The sequence below is a fragment of the Sciurus carolinensis genome, chromosome 8 (genome assembly GCF_902686445.1).
Source record: "Sciurus carolinensis chromosome 8, mSciCar1.2, whole genome shotgun sequence".
In the NCBI taxonomy this organism is placed as follows: domain Eukaryota; kingdom Metazoa; phylum Chordata; class Mammalia; order Rodentia; family Sciuridae; genus Sciurus; species Sciurus carolinensis.
In genome coordinates this window covers 131,216,301-131,229,205 of record NC_062220.1, presented here as the reverse complement: position 1 = coordinate 131,229,205, position 12,905 = coordinate 131,216,301, and the positions used below count along the sequence as shown (strand labels likewise).

The 12,905-nt window shown below is 50.0% G+C and overlaps 1 protein-coding gene across 2 annotated transcripts in view; it reads right to left on the bottom strand.

Moving 5' to 3' along the window:
* Positions 1-12,905, bottom strand: part of Acacb (acetyl-CoA carboxylase beta) — a 124,039-nt gene that overhangs the window by 55,029 nt on the left and 56,105 nt on the right. For both annotated transcript variants that reach the window (XM_047559932.1, XM_047559933.1), the window contains 7 exons: positions 12,695-12,805; positions 8,817-9,026; positions 8,350-8,520; positions 6,169-6,330; positions 3,828-3,991; positions 1,502-1,652; positions 1,318-1,421 (listed from right to left, as the gene is read on the bottom strand). In XM_047559932.1, coding sequence (XP_047415888.1) covers positions 1,318-1,421; positions 1,502-1,652; positions 3,828-3,991; positions 6,169-6,330; positions 8,350-8,520; positions 8,817-9,026; positions 12,695-12,805 — 1,073 coding nt within the window. The remainder of the gene's footprint in view (positions 1-1,317; positions 1,422-1,501; positions 1,653-3,827; positions 3,992-6,168; positions 6,331-8,349; positions 8,521-8,816; positions 9,027-12,694; positions 12,806-12,905) is intronic.

Sequence of the window (12,905 nt, the reverse complement as noted above, 5' to 3'; positions counted from 1 at the left end):
TCACCCAGCTCTTGGACCTTCCCAAGCACAGCAAACCTGACTGTACTAAAAAGTAGGTCTGATTAAACAGTTTAGATCATGCCAAGGAAATGGACACTCCTTAGAACCACAGTGCACACCTGTCATCCCAGGGACTCGGGAGGCTGAGACAGGAGGATGGCACCTTCGAGGCCAGCCTCAGCAACTTAGTGAGACCCTGTCTCAACATAAAAATAAAAAGGGCTGGGGATGTGGCTCAGTGGCAAAGCACCCCTGGGCTCAGTCCCCAGCGCTCCCTCCCTCCCCTCAAAAATAAAAAGAACCAAAGGAATCAGCATCTGTTGAAGAATGTGAAATTTTAAAAAAGCTTTTCAGAAGCAAAATTCACAATGGCTTCTTCTCAGAAAAACTCCCCACGTCGGGACCTATCACCTGCTATGAAAGAAACCAGAGTAGAGATTCTCATTCCATTCCTGCTCGAAAGCACAATAACTGAGCAATGAAAAGCTTTCCACCTTTCTTTCCTTTTTAGCTTCATTTGCCTGTCACAGTGCTTCTCAGTGGGGAGAGATTTTGCTCCTACCCTGGGACGTTTGGCAATGTCCAGGGACACAACGGATTGTCCCATGGATGCTGCCATCATCCTGCAATGCACAGGACGGTCCCCCATCAACTATGACCAGCCCAAAACGTCACTGTTGCTGAGGTGGGGAAACCTACCCAGACAGCCCGTGGCCACTTTCCATTCTGGTCCATGTCACTGGTCACCTTATGGTACAGGGGAGGGTCCAGAAAAGATGACCTTTGACCTACTCTGCTTTTCAACCCACCCCTGCCCAAGTATTACAATGTCCCTTACACAAGTCCACAGGGACGTGCACATGACTGTCTGCAGGTCACGGCTGCCTGGCCTCAAGAACCCCATCCCCACCCCTCCCCCACTCCACAGGACCCTTCCCCACCCGGGGCTCTTCCAGGGCAGCCCAGGTTTTTGTTTTGTTTTAATACTGGGGATTGAAGTCAGGGGCACTTAAGTACTAAGCCACATCCCCAGCCTCTTTTTTATTTTATTTAGAGATAGGGTCTCACTAAGTTGCTGAGGCTGGCCTTGAACTTGTAATCCTCCTGCCTCAGACTCCCCGACCACCGGGATGATAGGTGTGCAGCATTGCGCCCAGCGGCAGCCGCGGTTTATCTGAGGAATTTCATGAAGGGAAGCAGGTGGAAAGGGCTCACCATTGCCTAGTGACTGGTTTGCCACCCAAAGAAAGCACATCCTGGCCTCCCGGGCCACCAACGCACATCACGAGAGAGAAATGAATGGACCACACACCCTACCTTTCCAGGGAGTGCAAGAAATCCGTCATGCAGGTTCTGAACATCGCATCGGCCACGTTCAAGGCCCCGCACACCACCCCGAGCATGACGTCCGGCTTCTCTGCCTAGGAAAGACCCCCGTCTCGGTGTCTGCAGGGAGCTGCAGGTCCCAGCACCTGGAGGGGAGAGGCGGGCAGGTCTCTACCTGCACTTTCTCAGCAATAAGGTGGTCCAACCAGCCGGTGTCTATGTCGTTGTTCTGGAAGCTCTCGGTCTCCAAGAGGTTAACGAGATATTCCACGGTGGTCCTGAAGTCACCCCGGATGGACAGTTCCTTCAAAGCCACCACCATGTTCCTGGAGGGGAAGAGCAGGCGAGTGCTTTCCTAAGTCAGACAGAGCTCCTCTGGATACCTCCCAATGGGTCCCCAGAGCACCAGGAGTTGGGGAAGGTCCTGGCTCAGATGGCCAGGTGTCACTCTGCCAACCACGTCGACTGAGAGACCTCGGACAAGTGGCTTAAGCTCACTGGGCCTTGGTTACCTCATCCATAAATAGGAGGATAACCCTGATGTTGTGCAGGCGTTTGAGGATTCAAATGAGACACTCCGTGCAGAGTGTACCCGGTCACTAATCTGTGACCATGATTACATATCACTGTAATTATAATCAACTACAACAGTAGTCACTGGCTGCCAGAGAAAGGGCCCCCTCTGCTTACCACCGAGTGTCCTCCCCGTGACCTAGTCCAGTCTCCTCCTCCTCCCAGAGCCCCCTCGCTCTCCACTGTTACTCCCCCAACTGTGCTTGAGGAGCACCTGCGGATGACACCTGTTACCTGGCTCGGGGGCCCAGCAGGCTCTGTGGCTCCCTCCCCCAAACTCAGCCTCCAGCTGGAAAGGACACAGGTCGCAGGGTGGAGGCCCCCACTCCCTGGGGGACCACAGCACGTTTGGAGGGAAGGAACGAGAAGGAGAGGGACGGAACACGTCTCCTCCAGGAGAGGGAGCTTCCCAGGGCACAGACTCCCTGCAAGCTGTCACCAGGCAAGGGAAAGAGACAATAAAGGCCCCACTTCGGGGATGAGAAAAGGAAGACACAGAGAAGTCCAACGAGGGTGTCCACAGACTGCGGGAGATGAGGTGTGGGGCGGAACTGGATGTGAAATGAAGCCACCAGCCTTGAGGGCCACTGACTCGTCCCAGGTATCTAGGGGCATCCCCCTCTTCAGAGGCCCCACATCCGGGAAACCAGCTCCAGGAAAACCAAGACAACTGGTCCCCTCCTGGGCTCTCCCAGCAGTAAGAAAAGCTGGAATCTCCCCCTCCAGACTGGGCTGAGGTTGTGGCTCGTGGCGGACGTGGTGGGTCAAGCCACAGGTCATTCCAGCCCACGAGGGCTGGGCCGGGTCGCCCGTCTTCCGCTCCTCCGATTAGGCCTTCGTTGCCGCAAACGGTCCTTCATAAACCATCAGGCACAATTAAAATGAAGGAGTGCAAGCTGGCAACGGAAGCCCAACCGTGGAAACTGCCAAGCTCCGTTCAACTAATCGGTGGCCGAGGGCCAGGTCAGGGTCTAATGCTTTTTAAATGAACTGTCCACAGCGCCTCGGGGCTTTTGCACTCTGAAGGACAGCCAGCCACCCACACAAGAATGTTTAATTCCAAAACCAGCTGGCGTTTCACTTCTGGTGCTCAGAGGAGATGTGCTGTTTCAGAACCCGAGTGTCCCGCCGTCCGTGCGGGTTTCTCAACTCTGCAGAAACCAGACGAACTTGGACTTGGCTGAGCCGGGGACCCAGGCAGAACACACCCCTCAGAAACTAAGTCTCAGCCGTGAATACAGCCAATGAGGGAATTATGGGTGGGTTCAATTTCAAGGGGCCTCTGTCCTTTAATTCAGTGGTACTACTCAGCACCTCTTAAACTTCTGGAATCACCTTGGACCTCTTTTGGGGTCTCCTTCAAGTTAGACCTCTTACAAGCTCAAGATCTAAGAGCTTAATCCCCCAAAAGCAAAGGCCCAATGTTCCCTCTGATATGCAGGTGCTAGCGCACAGTGGCGGGGTAGAACAGAAGTTCACAGGATTAGACAAAGGGAATGAAGCGGGGCGGGACACAGCGGCATGAATGGGACACCACTTTCCCATGATCATATATGAACACACGACCAGGGAAACTCCATATCATGTACAACCACAAAGATGGGCAGTTATACTCCATGTGTGTCCAGTATGTCAGAATACCCTCTACTGTCATGGACGCCTCAAAAGAACAAATCAAAAGCCAAGATCTGGGCTGGGGTCGTGGCTCAGTGGTGGAGCACTCGCCTGGCATGCAGAAGGTACTGGGTTCGATTCTCGACACCACATATAAATAAAAAAAGTCCATCAACAACTAAAAACAAAAGATCTGATGGAGGTCCAGGGAACTTCTAATTCTTAAAGGAGGGAGGGAAGGCGAAGGGAGGGCCCAGGGAAGGAGGGACGAGAGAAGGAGAGACAAAGGAAGGAGAGAGGGGGGCGATACTGACGAAATGGCCTCCTCCCGGTTCTCGCCCCAGGAGAAGCAGTGGCCGAACTGGGAATCGGCGAATTCGTGCAGGCCTCCAGTGGCTGCCACGCTGAAGTAACCCCACACGTTCTTGCTGCTGCGGAAATTCAGTTCCTGGACAGTCCCGGAGCTCGGCTTAAACCCCTGGAGCCCAGACAAGAAAAAGCAAGGTGCAAGAAGCCATTACTCCAGCTGCATGTTCCTCAGAATTCAGTTCTAGAAAGACCCAGGAGCCCAACCAGAAGCAAAAGCTCAGGTGATCAGCAAACACTCACAGCTCCTGCCCCGGGCGTGAGCAGGTCTACGCAGGGGTGTATCTGTGGGAGCACCTCAATGTCAAAGAACTCTGAGACAACCACCACCAAGCTGGGACAGGGGCAATGCCAGCGTCACATGGGTGAACACAGATCCCTGCCAGAGCTGGTGGAGGTGTCCTCTGGCTTTACACACTGGACATTTTTTTATAATAAAAATTTTAAATAAGCCGGGCATGGTGGTGCACACCTGTAATCCCAGCAACTTGGGAGGCTGAGACAGGAGGATCGCAAGTTTGAGGCCAACCTCTGTAACTCAGTGAGGCCCTCAGCAACTCAGTAAAACCCCGTCTCAAATTTTTAAAAAAGTTTTTAAAAATAATAATAAGGCTGGGGATGTAGCTCAGTAGTAAAGAGCCCCTGGGTTCAATCCCCAGTATCGAAAAAAAGAATTTTTTTTAAATACAATTGTAGAGTGGAGGCTAAGGGTATAGCTCGGTGGTAGAGCACGTGCCTAGCATACATGAGGACAGGGGGTTCCATTCCCAGCACTGAAAAAAGCAGGGAGCCCTCCAGCTAGGACTCTTGAATGAAGTAAGAGCACATGCACGTGGCAGGGTGCCTGGAAGTGGGCGGGAGATGGAGAAGCTGCCAGGTGTGTGGGTTCCTTTCAACCGGATTCTTCATCCTTCCAGGGTCTGGTCAACAAGCCATCCCAGCCCTCTGAAAAATTCCCCTTTTGCTCGTCTGTCAGAGCTGGTGTTTGGCTTGCAGCCAAAAATTCCAAACAAGTTCAACGACCAGAGCTTAAAATTCTTAAATCAAGCTGGGCGTGTAGTGCACACCTGGAATCCCAGCCACTCGGGAGGCTGAGGCCGGAGGATTGCGAGTTCAAAGTCAGCCTCAGCAACTTAGTGAAAACATGCCTCAAGATAAAACTAAAGGGCTGGGGTTGTGGCTCAGTGGTAGAGCACTTGCCTGGCATGTGTGAGGCACTGGGTTCGAGTCTCAGCACCACATATAAATAAATAAATAAAATAAAGGTCCATTGACAACTAAAAAATATTAAAAAAAAAAAAAAAAAGGATAAAACTACAGAAGGGGCTTGGGATAAGGCTCAGTGGTAGAGCTCTCATGGATTCAATCCCTCGTACCACAAAAAAATCTTAAATCAAGGGGGGCTCCCTCTTATCCCAAGTTTCTTGAATATAAAGATTTAAACACCACACAATGTGTCCCTGAATCAAAACAACACATTACCTCGCTCACACATACAATGCTTATGTGTTCATATATCAGTTAAAAAGTATACTGAGTTTAAAAATAAAGTATAACAGGTTGCAGGCCTCGGGAGGCTGAGGCAGGAGGATGGCAAGTTCAAAGTCAGCCTCAGCAATTTAGCAAGGCTCTAAGCAACTCAGGGAGACCCTGTCTCTAACTTGAAAAAAAAAAAAAAAGTGGGGGGCTAGGGGCGTGGCTCCAGGTTAAGCACCTGGGTTCAATCCCCAGTACCAACAAATAAATGAATAAAGTAAAACAAACAAACAAGTTAAAAACTACTGGGTTAATAGTACTTGGACAGTCAGTAAGCAGGTGAGCTGGGATAGGGTTCATTTTTCAAGACCCAGGTAAGAACAAGTCACAAAGGGACTCCCACAAGGGGCCAGATGCCCAGGGCCAGAAATCAAAGGACCTGGGCCCTCCACCCAGCTGTTTACCCCACAGGTGGACACCACATTGCAAGGCCACCAACGGGGGGCAGCCTGGCCCTCGCAGGCCCAGGAGAAGCAGGGGCCAGATCACCCCAACTCTCCAGCTGTCATACAGGTAACACCAGAGGCTGCAGGAATGTCACATGCGTGACGAGACATGTGAAGGACCTACAGGTGCCTGGCACACACCGGGCATCCCATGAGCTGATAAACCCCGGAACGTCCGTCCTTTCCAGACATTTCTGTCTATAGGCTGAGACGCCTGGACCACAGGGGTCTGGGGGAGGCCCACTTCCAGGGTCTGGCCCAGGCGGGGGCATTTGAGATGGTGGAGACGCGGAGTCCCCGCACTTGCCTCATCCGGGTTTTCGCTGGTGATTCTGGCTGCAATGACGTGGCCTCGGGCGAGGGGAAGGTTTGAAGGGGTTTCAAAAGAAATGGGTGTCACGCCCCAGGGCGACTCTCCATACAGAAGCCGGATGTCCTTCAGTCGGTGCAGGGGCACACCCATGGCGATCTACAATGGAAAGATCCAGCTGCAAGGGTCAGTCCCTAGAAAGCCGGCCCCTTCAGAGGCTGAGCTCAGAGAGCTACAGGACGCTGTGCTACAGGGTGGAAAGGGAGAAAAGAGCCAGGAGGCCAGACTCGGCTCCCGCAGGGCCAATGGCGCCATTATGAAAAGAAGCCGCTTCGAGGAACCTGGGAGGAAAAGGAGGAGACTCTCAGCTGTGGAAGCAGACAGGTGACCCTCTTGGCCAGAAAAGCAAAAGGAGGTTTGGTGAAGGGCAGAGGGAACGTGGGCAGGAAGCATAAGCAGAACAGAGACTTCGGGACCCCAGCCTGACCACACGATCACATCCAACAACGGGGCCTCTGGGTGGGATACCTCCACGATGTTCTGCCAACCTGTCCAGCGCGGACGGGAAGCAATCAGACAAGTCAGGCCTTCCGCCCGACGGTTTCAAAAATGCCAACGTCACTGGCTGAGGTGGCGCATGCCTGTGATCCCAGCCACTCGGGAGGCTGAGGCAGGAGGATCACAAGTTCAAGGCCAGCCTCAGCAACTTGGTGAGGCCCTAAGCAACTTAGCGAAACGCTCTCAAAATAAAATGGCCTGGGGATGTGGCTCAGTGTGGTAGAGCGCCCCTGAATTCAATCCCCCGTGCCAAAATAAATAAAGAAAACAAACAAAAATAGCCATAAAAAAAAAAAAAGACATTAAAAAAAAGAGAGAGAGAGACATTAGTGGGAGGGGGTGGGGGGTGGGGGAAGTATTTTCAATGTAGACAGTATATTAAATACAACGCATGAATGCCCTGTTTCCCAAGGGTCATAACTATATTGTGTTACTGTTCTAGAATGCCCTTGATTTTAGGGCTTTATGCTGACGTGTTATAGGGACTTCCTGCCATGATTGTTCAGTACAATCATGTCACCAAAGGAAGACACCCCCCAAAAGATAACCCCATAAGCAGACAAATGGAGCAAGAGGAAGCACCCATGACAATTGGTGGCTGCAGATGCAAGGTGTAGGGGGGCTCATGAGACTATTCTCCCAACTCTCCTGTAATTTTTTAAACTAAAAAAAAGTAAACAGACCAATTTTTTTAAAAAAATCAGGTGACTGGGAGGAGGAGGAGTGAAGGAAGGAAAAAGGAGAGAGGGAGGGGGAAGGAGACATTCATAAAAAAAAATCTAGTGTTTTCTTTAATGCAGAGTTCCCAGCCGTGGGTCATGCGTTCTCAACAGGTGTCACACTGTCCCCAAGGAGGTGAAAAAAACCTTATTCTTTTTACAGGAAAGCAGAGCTCTATCTACAGTACCCAAAGAGATTTAAAGTGTATCTGTGATGACAAAATTTCAAAAGGAAAGGGATTAGGAGAAAATGTCTGAAATCTCCTTAGTGCAGGTGCTAATGGGGCCCGAGGCCGGAGTTGAGAACTCCCTCTCTGGATGGAGAGAAGGGTATTTGGCTCTGAAAATGTATGAAATACCTTCTCCTAGGGAAAAAGTCCGTAGCGTTCACCCGTTTCTCTAATGGCTCTTGGTTGGACGAAGGGGACAAATCACTTTCCAGAAGGTTCTCAGGTGTTGCGGTTGTTAGGTCGGAAATTAGGCGACTGTAGGGGGCAGAACTGAGCAGCTGGAACAAAGACCAGCCCGCCAAAGATGACCAGCAAGGGGGCTAGAAAGTTCCCAGCAAGGTGGATGGAAAGTTGCACTGATCCTTCACACCCACCTGTCACTCAACAGGACCGCCTCCCATCCCAGCCTATAAAAACCCTGGGCATCCAGGGCCACCTGCCAGGTCCCTATACCCCAGGGATCTGGGAATTTCGCCCTAGAGCCAAATTCCAATAAAGCTTGCTTTGGCCACTTTCTGTCCCATTTTATTTGGCCGCTAACTGTGCCTGTTGAGTCCGCCGAGCTTACAGTGGTTCCAAATGCTACTCACACATCAAAATGACCACTCTGCAGGGGACAGGCCGCTGGGAGGGGGCAGGAGGGACTCATGGGACAGGAGCGAGGGGCTGACCTGCAGCTGGGCAGCGGGCAGGTTGACGTCGGCGATCATTTCCGTGCAGGGATGCTCCACCTGCAGGCGAGGGTTCAGCTCCAGGAAGTGGAAGCTGCCGTCCTGGCTGTACAGGTACTCGACTGTCCCTGTGCTCACGTAGCCCACCGTCTTGGCCAGGCGGACGGCACACTGCAAAGACAGACCGAGGAAGGGTCCAGGGTTTTCTGGAGTCATTGTAATGGGGACGGTTCCCTCACCCAATGCATGCCGAGGACCTGTTCCGTGGGGACCTCACAGATGACCCGATCCAAATTCAAATCACCCATGCAATGCAATCGGCCCTGAAATGGGCCTGCCGGCTCTTCTCGGGCGCATGCCCCGCTTTCTAACCACGTGACTACAGAAGGTTCTCGCCGAGCTGAGCCCAGGAGCGCCCTGCAGCTGCGCCCACGCGCACGCTGGCGCCCCGGCTCTGCCGAACACACCTGCTCCATGAACTCCAACACGGCCGGCGTGGCGATGGTGGCCGGTGCCTCCTCGATGATTTTCTGATGCCGCCGCTGGATGGAGCAGTCCCGCCCAAACAGCGACACCGCGTTCCCGTACTCATCGGCGAGGACCTGGACCTCCAGGTGCCGGGCGTGCCGGGCCAGCTTCATGAGAAAGATGGGCGAGCCCGGGATCTCACTCTGCACCTGAGGGCGAAGCAGAGCCCGTCACTCTCCATGGGGAAAGCCGCTCTGGGAGTTTCCAGACGTTCTCAGGAGAGATCATCTGACAAGAGCAGAGATGCAGTTAGGGAACTCCTCCAGGGATCTGCGCATTTTTAAGTCTCGTTTGATCGCTCTCCAAGACACGACATTCTCCTAAGTCCAACATGGGGAAAATGTCGAAATGCCCCCCACAATCCCATCTCCTACAGATAATGCCCCGAGACTGGTTTCTGGGGATCTACACCATGGTGACTGGAGGGAATAATACTGCATTGTGTGCTTGAGATCTGCTAAGAGAACTCACACCGAACAACACAAGAACGGCAATCACGGGACCCGGTGGCGCATGCCTGTCATCTCAGTGGCTCCGGAGGCTGAGGCAGGAGGATCTCGAGTTCAAGGCCAGCCTCAGCAACTTAGCAAGGTGCTAAGCAACTCAGTGAGACCCTGAGTCTAAATAAAATGCAAAATAGGGCTGGGGAGGTGGCTCAGTGGTTAAGTGTCCCTGAGTTCAATCCGCAGTACCAAAAAAAAAAAAAGTTTGGGGGAGGCTTGGGTGTGTGAAGGTGGGGGCACACAGGCACTCTGTACTCTCTGCTCTATTTTATAGTGACTCTAAAATTAAACTATGTCTTTTTTTTTTTTTTTTTTTTTTTTTTTTTTGGTGCTGGGGATTGAACCCAGGACCTTGTGCTTGCAAGTCAAGCACTCCACCAACTGAGCTGTCTCCCCAGCCCCTAAACTATGTTTTAAAAAACCTTTTAAAATCTGTATAACACCTAATGCAACATGGTATCCAAGATTGGATCCCGCAGCAGGAAAAGGATATTCGTGGGAAAATTCCTGAAATGCAAAACAAGTCTGCAGTCGACTTAAAATCCATTATGTCCCAGTGTCCCATGAATACTATAAGCTAAGCTCCACTGAAGTTTTCATAGGCGCCCTGCATGTGGGACGCCGGGACATAATGGGTTAACAGAAACAGTCCCACACTCACCTCTCACCTTTCACAAATGGGGCAGTCGCCAACAGTGGGGACTGGGGAAAGGCGGCGGAACTCTGTACTACTGCTGAAACTTTCCTATACATAGGTCCCCTAAGCACCCCCAAAAAACCCTGTACACCTCAAGAGACATCCTGGTGGCAAAGTCACTATTCTCTTTATGTGACACACTTTGCCAGGGACAGTGACATGGTGAAACCTTTCTAGTGAGTGATTTCCTGACAGGGACCTTCGATACAGACCAAGTCAGGCAGCTGAACCTAGTCTGTCTCCCTAGGTCTTCCCTAAGAAAGTGACTTCGAAGAGGAAAAAGAGCTAAGCATTATTTACGGTATTAAATACCATGGGGTATTTTGTTGTGGTTTGTTTTTCGGCTCTGGGAATCAAACACAGAGCCTTGAGAAGGCTAGGCAGGCGCCCTACCACTGAGCTTCCTTCTCAGTCCTGGTCCATGTGACGCTCGCCATGGTTTGAAAATGGTGTGTCCCCTGTGAAATTCAGGTAGGCGTTTAACTCCCACTGTGAGATATTAAGAGCATTAATCCATCTATGGTGTCTGGAGGTGAGGCCTTTGGGAGGTGACCACAACTGCATAAGGTCATCAGGGTGGGGGCCCCATGATCAAATGCTGGTGGCTTTATAAGAAGAAAGAGACCCAAGGAGACACACGCGTGTGTACACACATACACACACACACACAAAGGTCTCTAGCTATGTGATACCCTGAGCCACCTTGGGACTATGTCCGCAAAAAGGCCATCACCAGATGCAGCCCCTCAGACTCAGTCTACTGTGACCTGAAATAGACCTCTTTTCTTTAGAACAATACCTGGTTAGTGATACCCAGTTACAGCAACAGAAAATGGATGAAGACAATTCTACAGACTATAATGCATTATTCATAATAAGGTAAATGGGAATAAGCTAAATGTTTAGCAGAGAAGAAATGCTTTCTTGGTTGTTTTTATGACGGCACGTGGAATACTGTACCATCATAAAAATAATTGTGGTAAAAATGTTCAAGATCTATCACTGAGGAATTTTTTATGTAGAAGAAAATTTTGCGTAGGCCGAATATAACTTTATAAAATATACGCATGCACAAGGTCTGGAAGAAAACTCAGAAATGTTAAAAGTTTTAAGAATGGGAAGATGGCCAGTATAATTTTTCTTTTTACAAGGAAAAGAATGCACAAAATTTATTACATGCCTAGGCTTGGGAGCACTAGACTCCATCCAGTATAGTTGTTTTCAAAACATTGCTCGTAACAGGCATTCTGTTTTAAAAAAGAAAACTCCTTACGAGTAAGTAAATATACAATTCGTTCTCACAATTGAAATGTTCATATAGAAATGTTAAAAATCCCAAGACTCTTAAAATGTACATAACATTCTACCTCTCAAGAGGCAAACAGAGTCGCTAACAGATATTTCCACCCAGTATCTCTGAAATTCTTGAAATCAGAGATTCTCCAATCATCTAAGGAGAAGGTGTAAAAGTCAACACAGATCAAAGACTTCTTGAATAACAATGTATGCACTTGCTTCAAAATACAACACAGGCTGGGTGCTCGGTAATCCCAGCGGCTCCAGAAGGCTGAGGTAGGAGGACCAAAGTTCAAAAACAGCCTCAGCAAAAGTAAGGTGCTAACAGAATGGGGAATGGTGATTATCAAGAGTACAAGCAACAATAGGTGTTGGCGAGGATGTGGGGAGAAAGGTACACTCATACATTGCTGGTGGGGATGCAAATTAGTGCAGCCACTCTGGAAAGCAGTGTGGAGATTCCTTAGAAAACTTGGAATGGACCCACCATTTGATCCAGCTATCCCACTCCTTGGCTCATACCCAAAGGACTTAAAATCAGCATATTACAGAGATACAGCCACATCAATGTTCATAGCTGCTCAATTCACAATAGCCAGACTATGGAACCAACCTAGATGTCCTTCAATTGATGAATGAGTAAAGAAACTGTGGCATATATGTACAATGGAATATTACTCAACTATAAAGAAGAATAAAATTATGGCATTTGCAGGCAAATGGATGAAATTGGAGAATATCATGCTAAGTGAGATAAGCCAATCTCAAAAAACTACAGGATGATCTTGCTGATAAGCAGATGATGACACATAACAGGGGGTGGGAGGGGGCAAGAATGGAGGAAGGAGGGACTGTATAGAGGGAAAAGAGGGGGGAGAGGGAAAAATAACAGAATGAATCAAACACCATTACCCTGTGTAGATATATGATTACACAGATGGCATGCCTTTACTTCATGTACAAACAGAAACAACATGTATCCCATTTGTTTACAATAAAATAAATTTAAATATATATATATATATATATATATATTTTTTTTTTTTTTAACTTAAAAAAAAAAAAAGTGAGGTGCTAAGCAACTCACTGAGTCCCTGTCTCTAAATAAAATACAGAATAGGGCTGGGGATGTGGCTCGGTGACAGAGTACTTGCAAAGTCCTGGGCTCAATCCCTAGCACTGCAAGATTACTTGAGAAGTGAAAATACAACACAGCCTGAGAGACAACTCCTGCCGACGTCTTTCGGAGGGTGACGGACTAATTCGCTCAGAAATCAGCTGGAATGGGACAATCCCCAAAGACCCACGCAAGCGCGCTCACTTGTCTGAAAAGCATGGGAAAGTCCTCGGCGCTCTCCGCCTTCCGGATCCCTTTCCCTCCGCCGCCTTCGGAAGCTTTGATCATCAGTGGAAAACCAATTTTTTCTGCAGCCTTGGGGCAAAGGACAAACAGACCTCTTTAGAAGTGAAGGCAGTGGCTGAGCCCCCTCCCCCGCCACCCCGCGCAAGGAGGGGGGAGGGAGAGGAGGGGG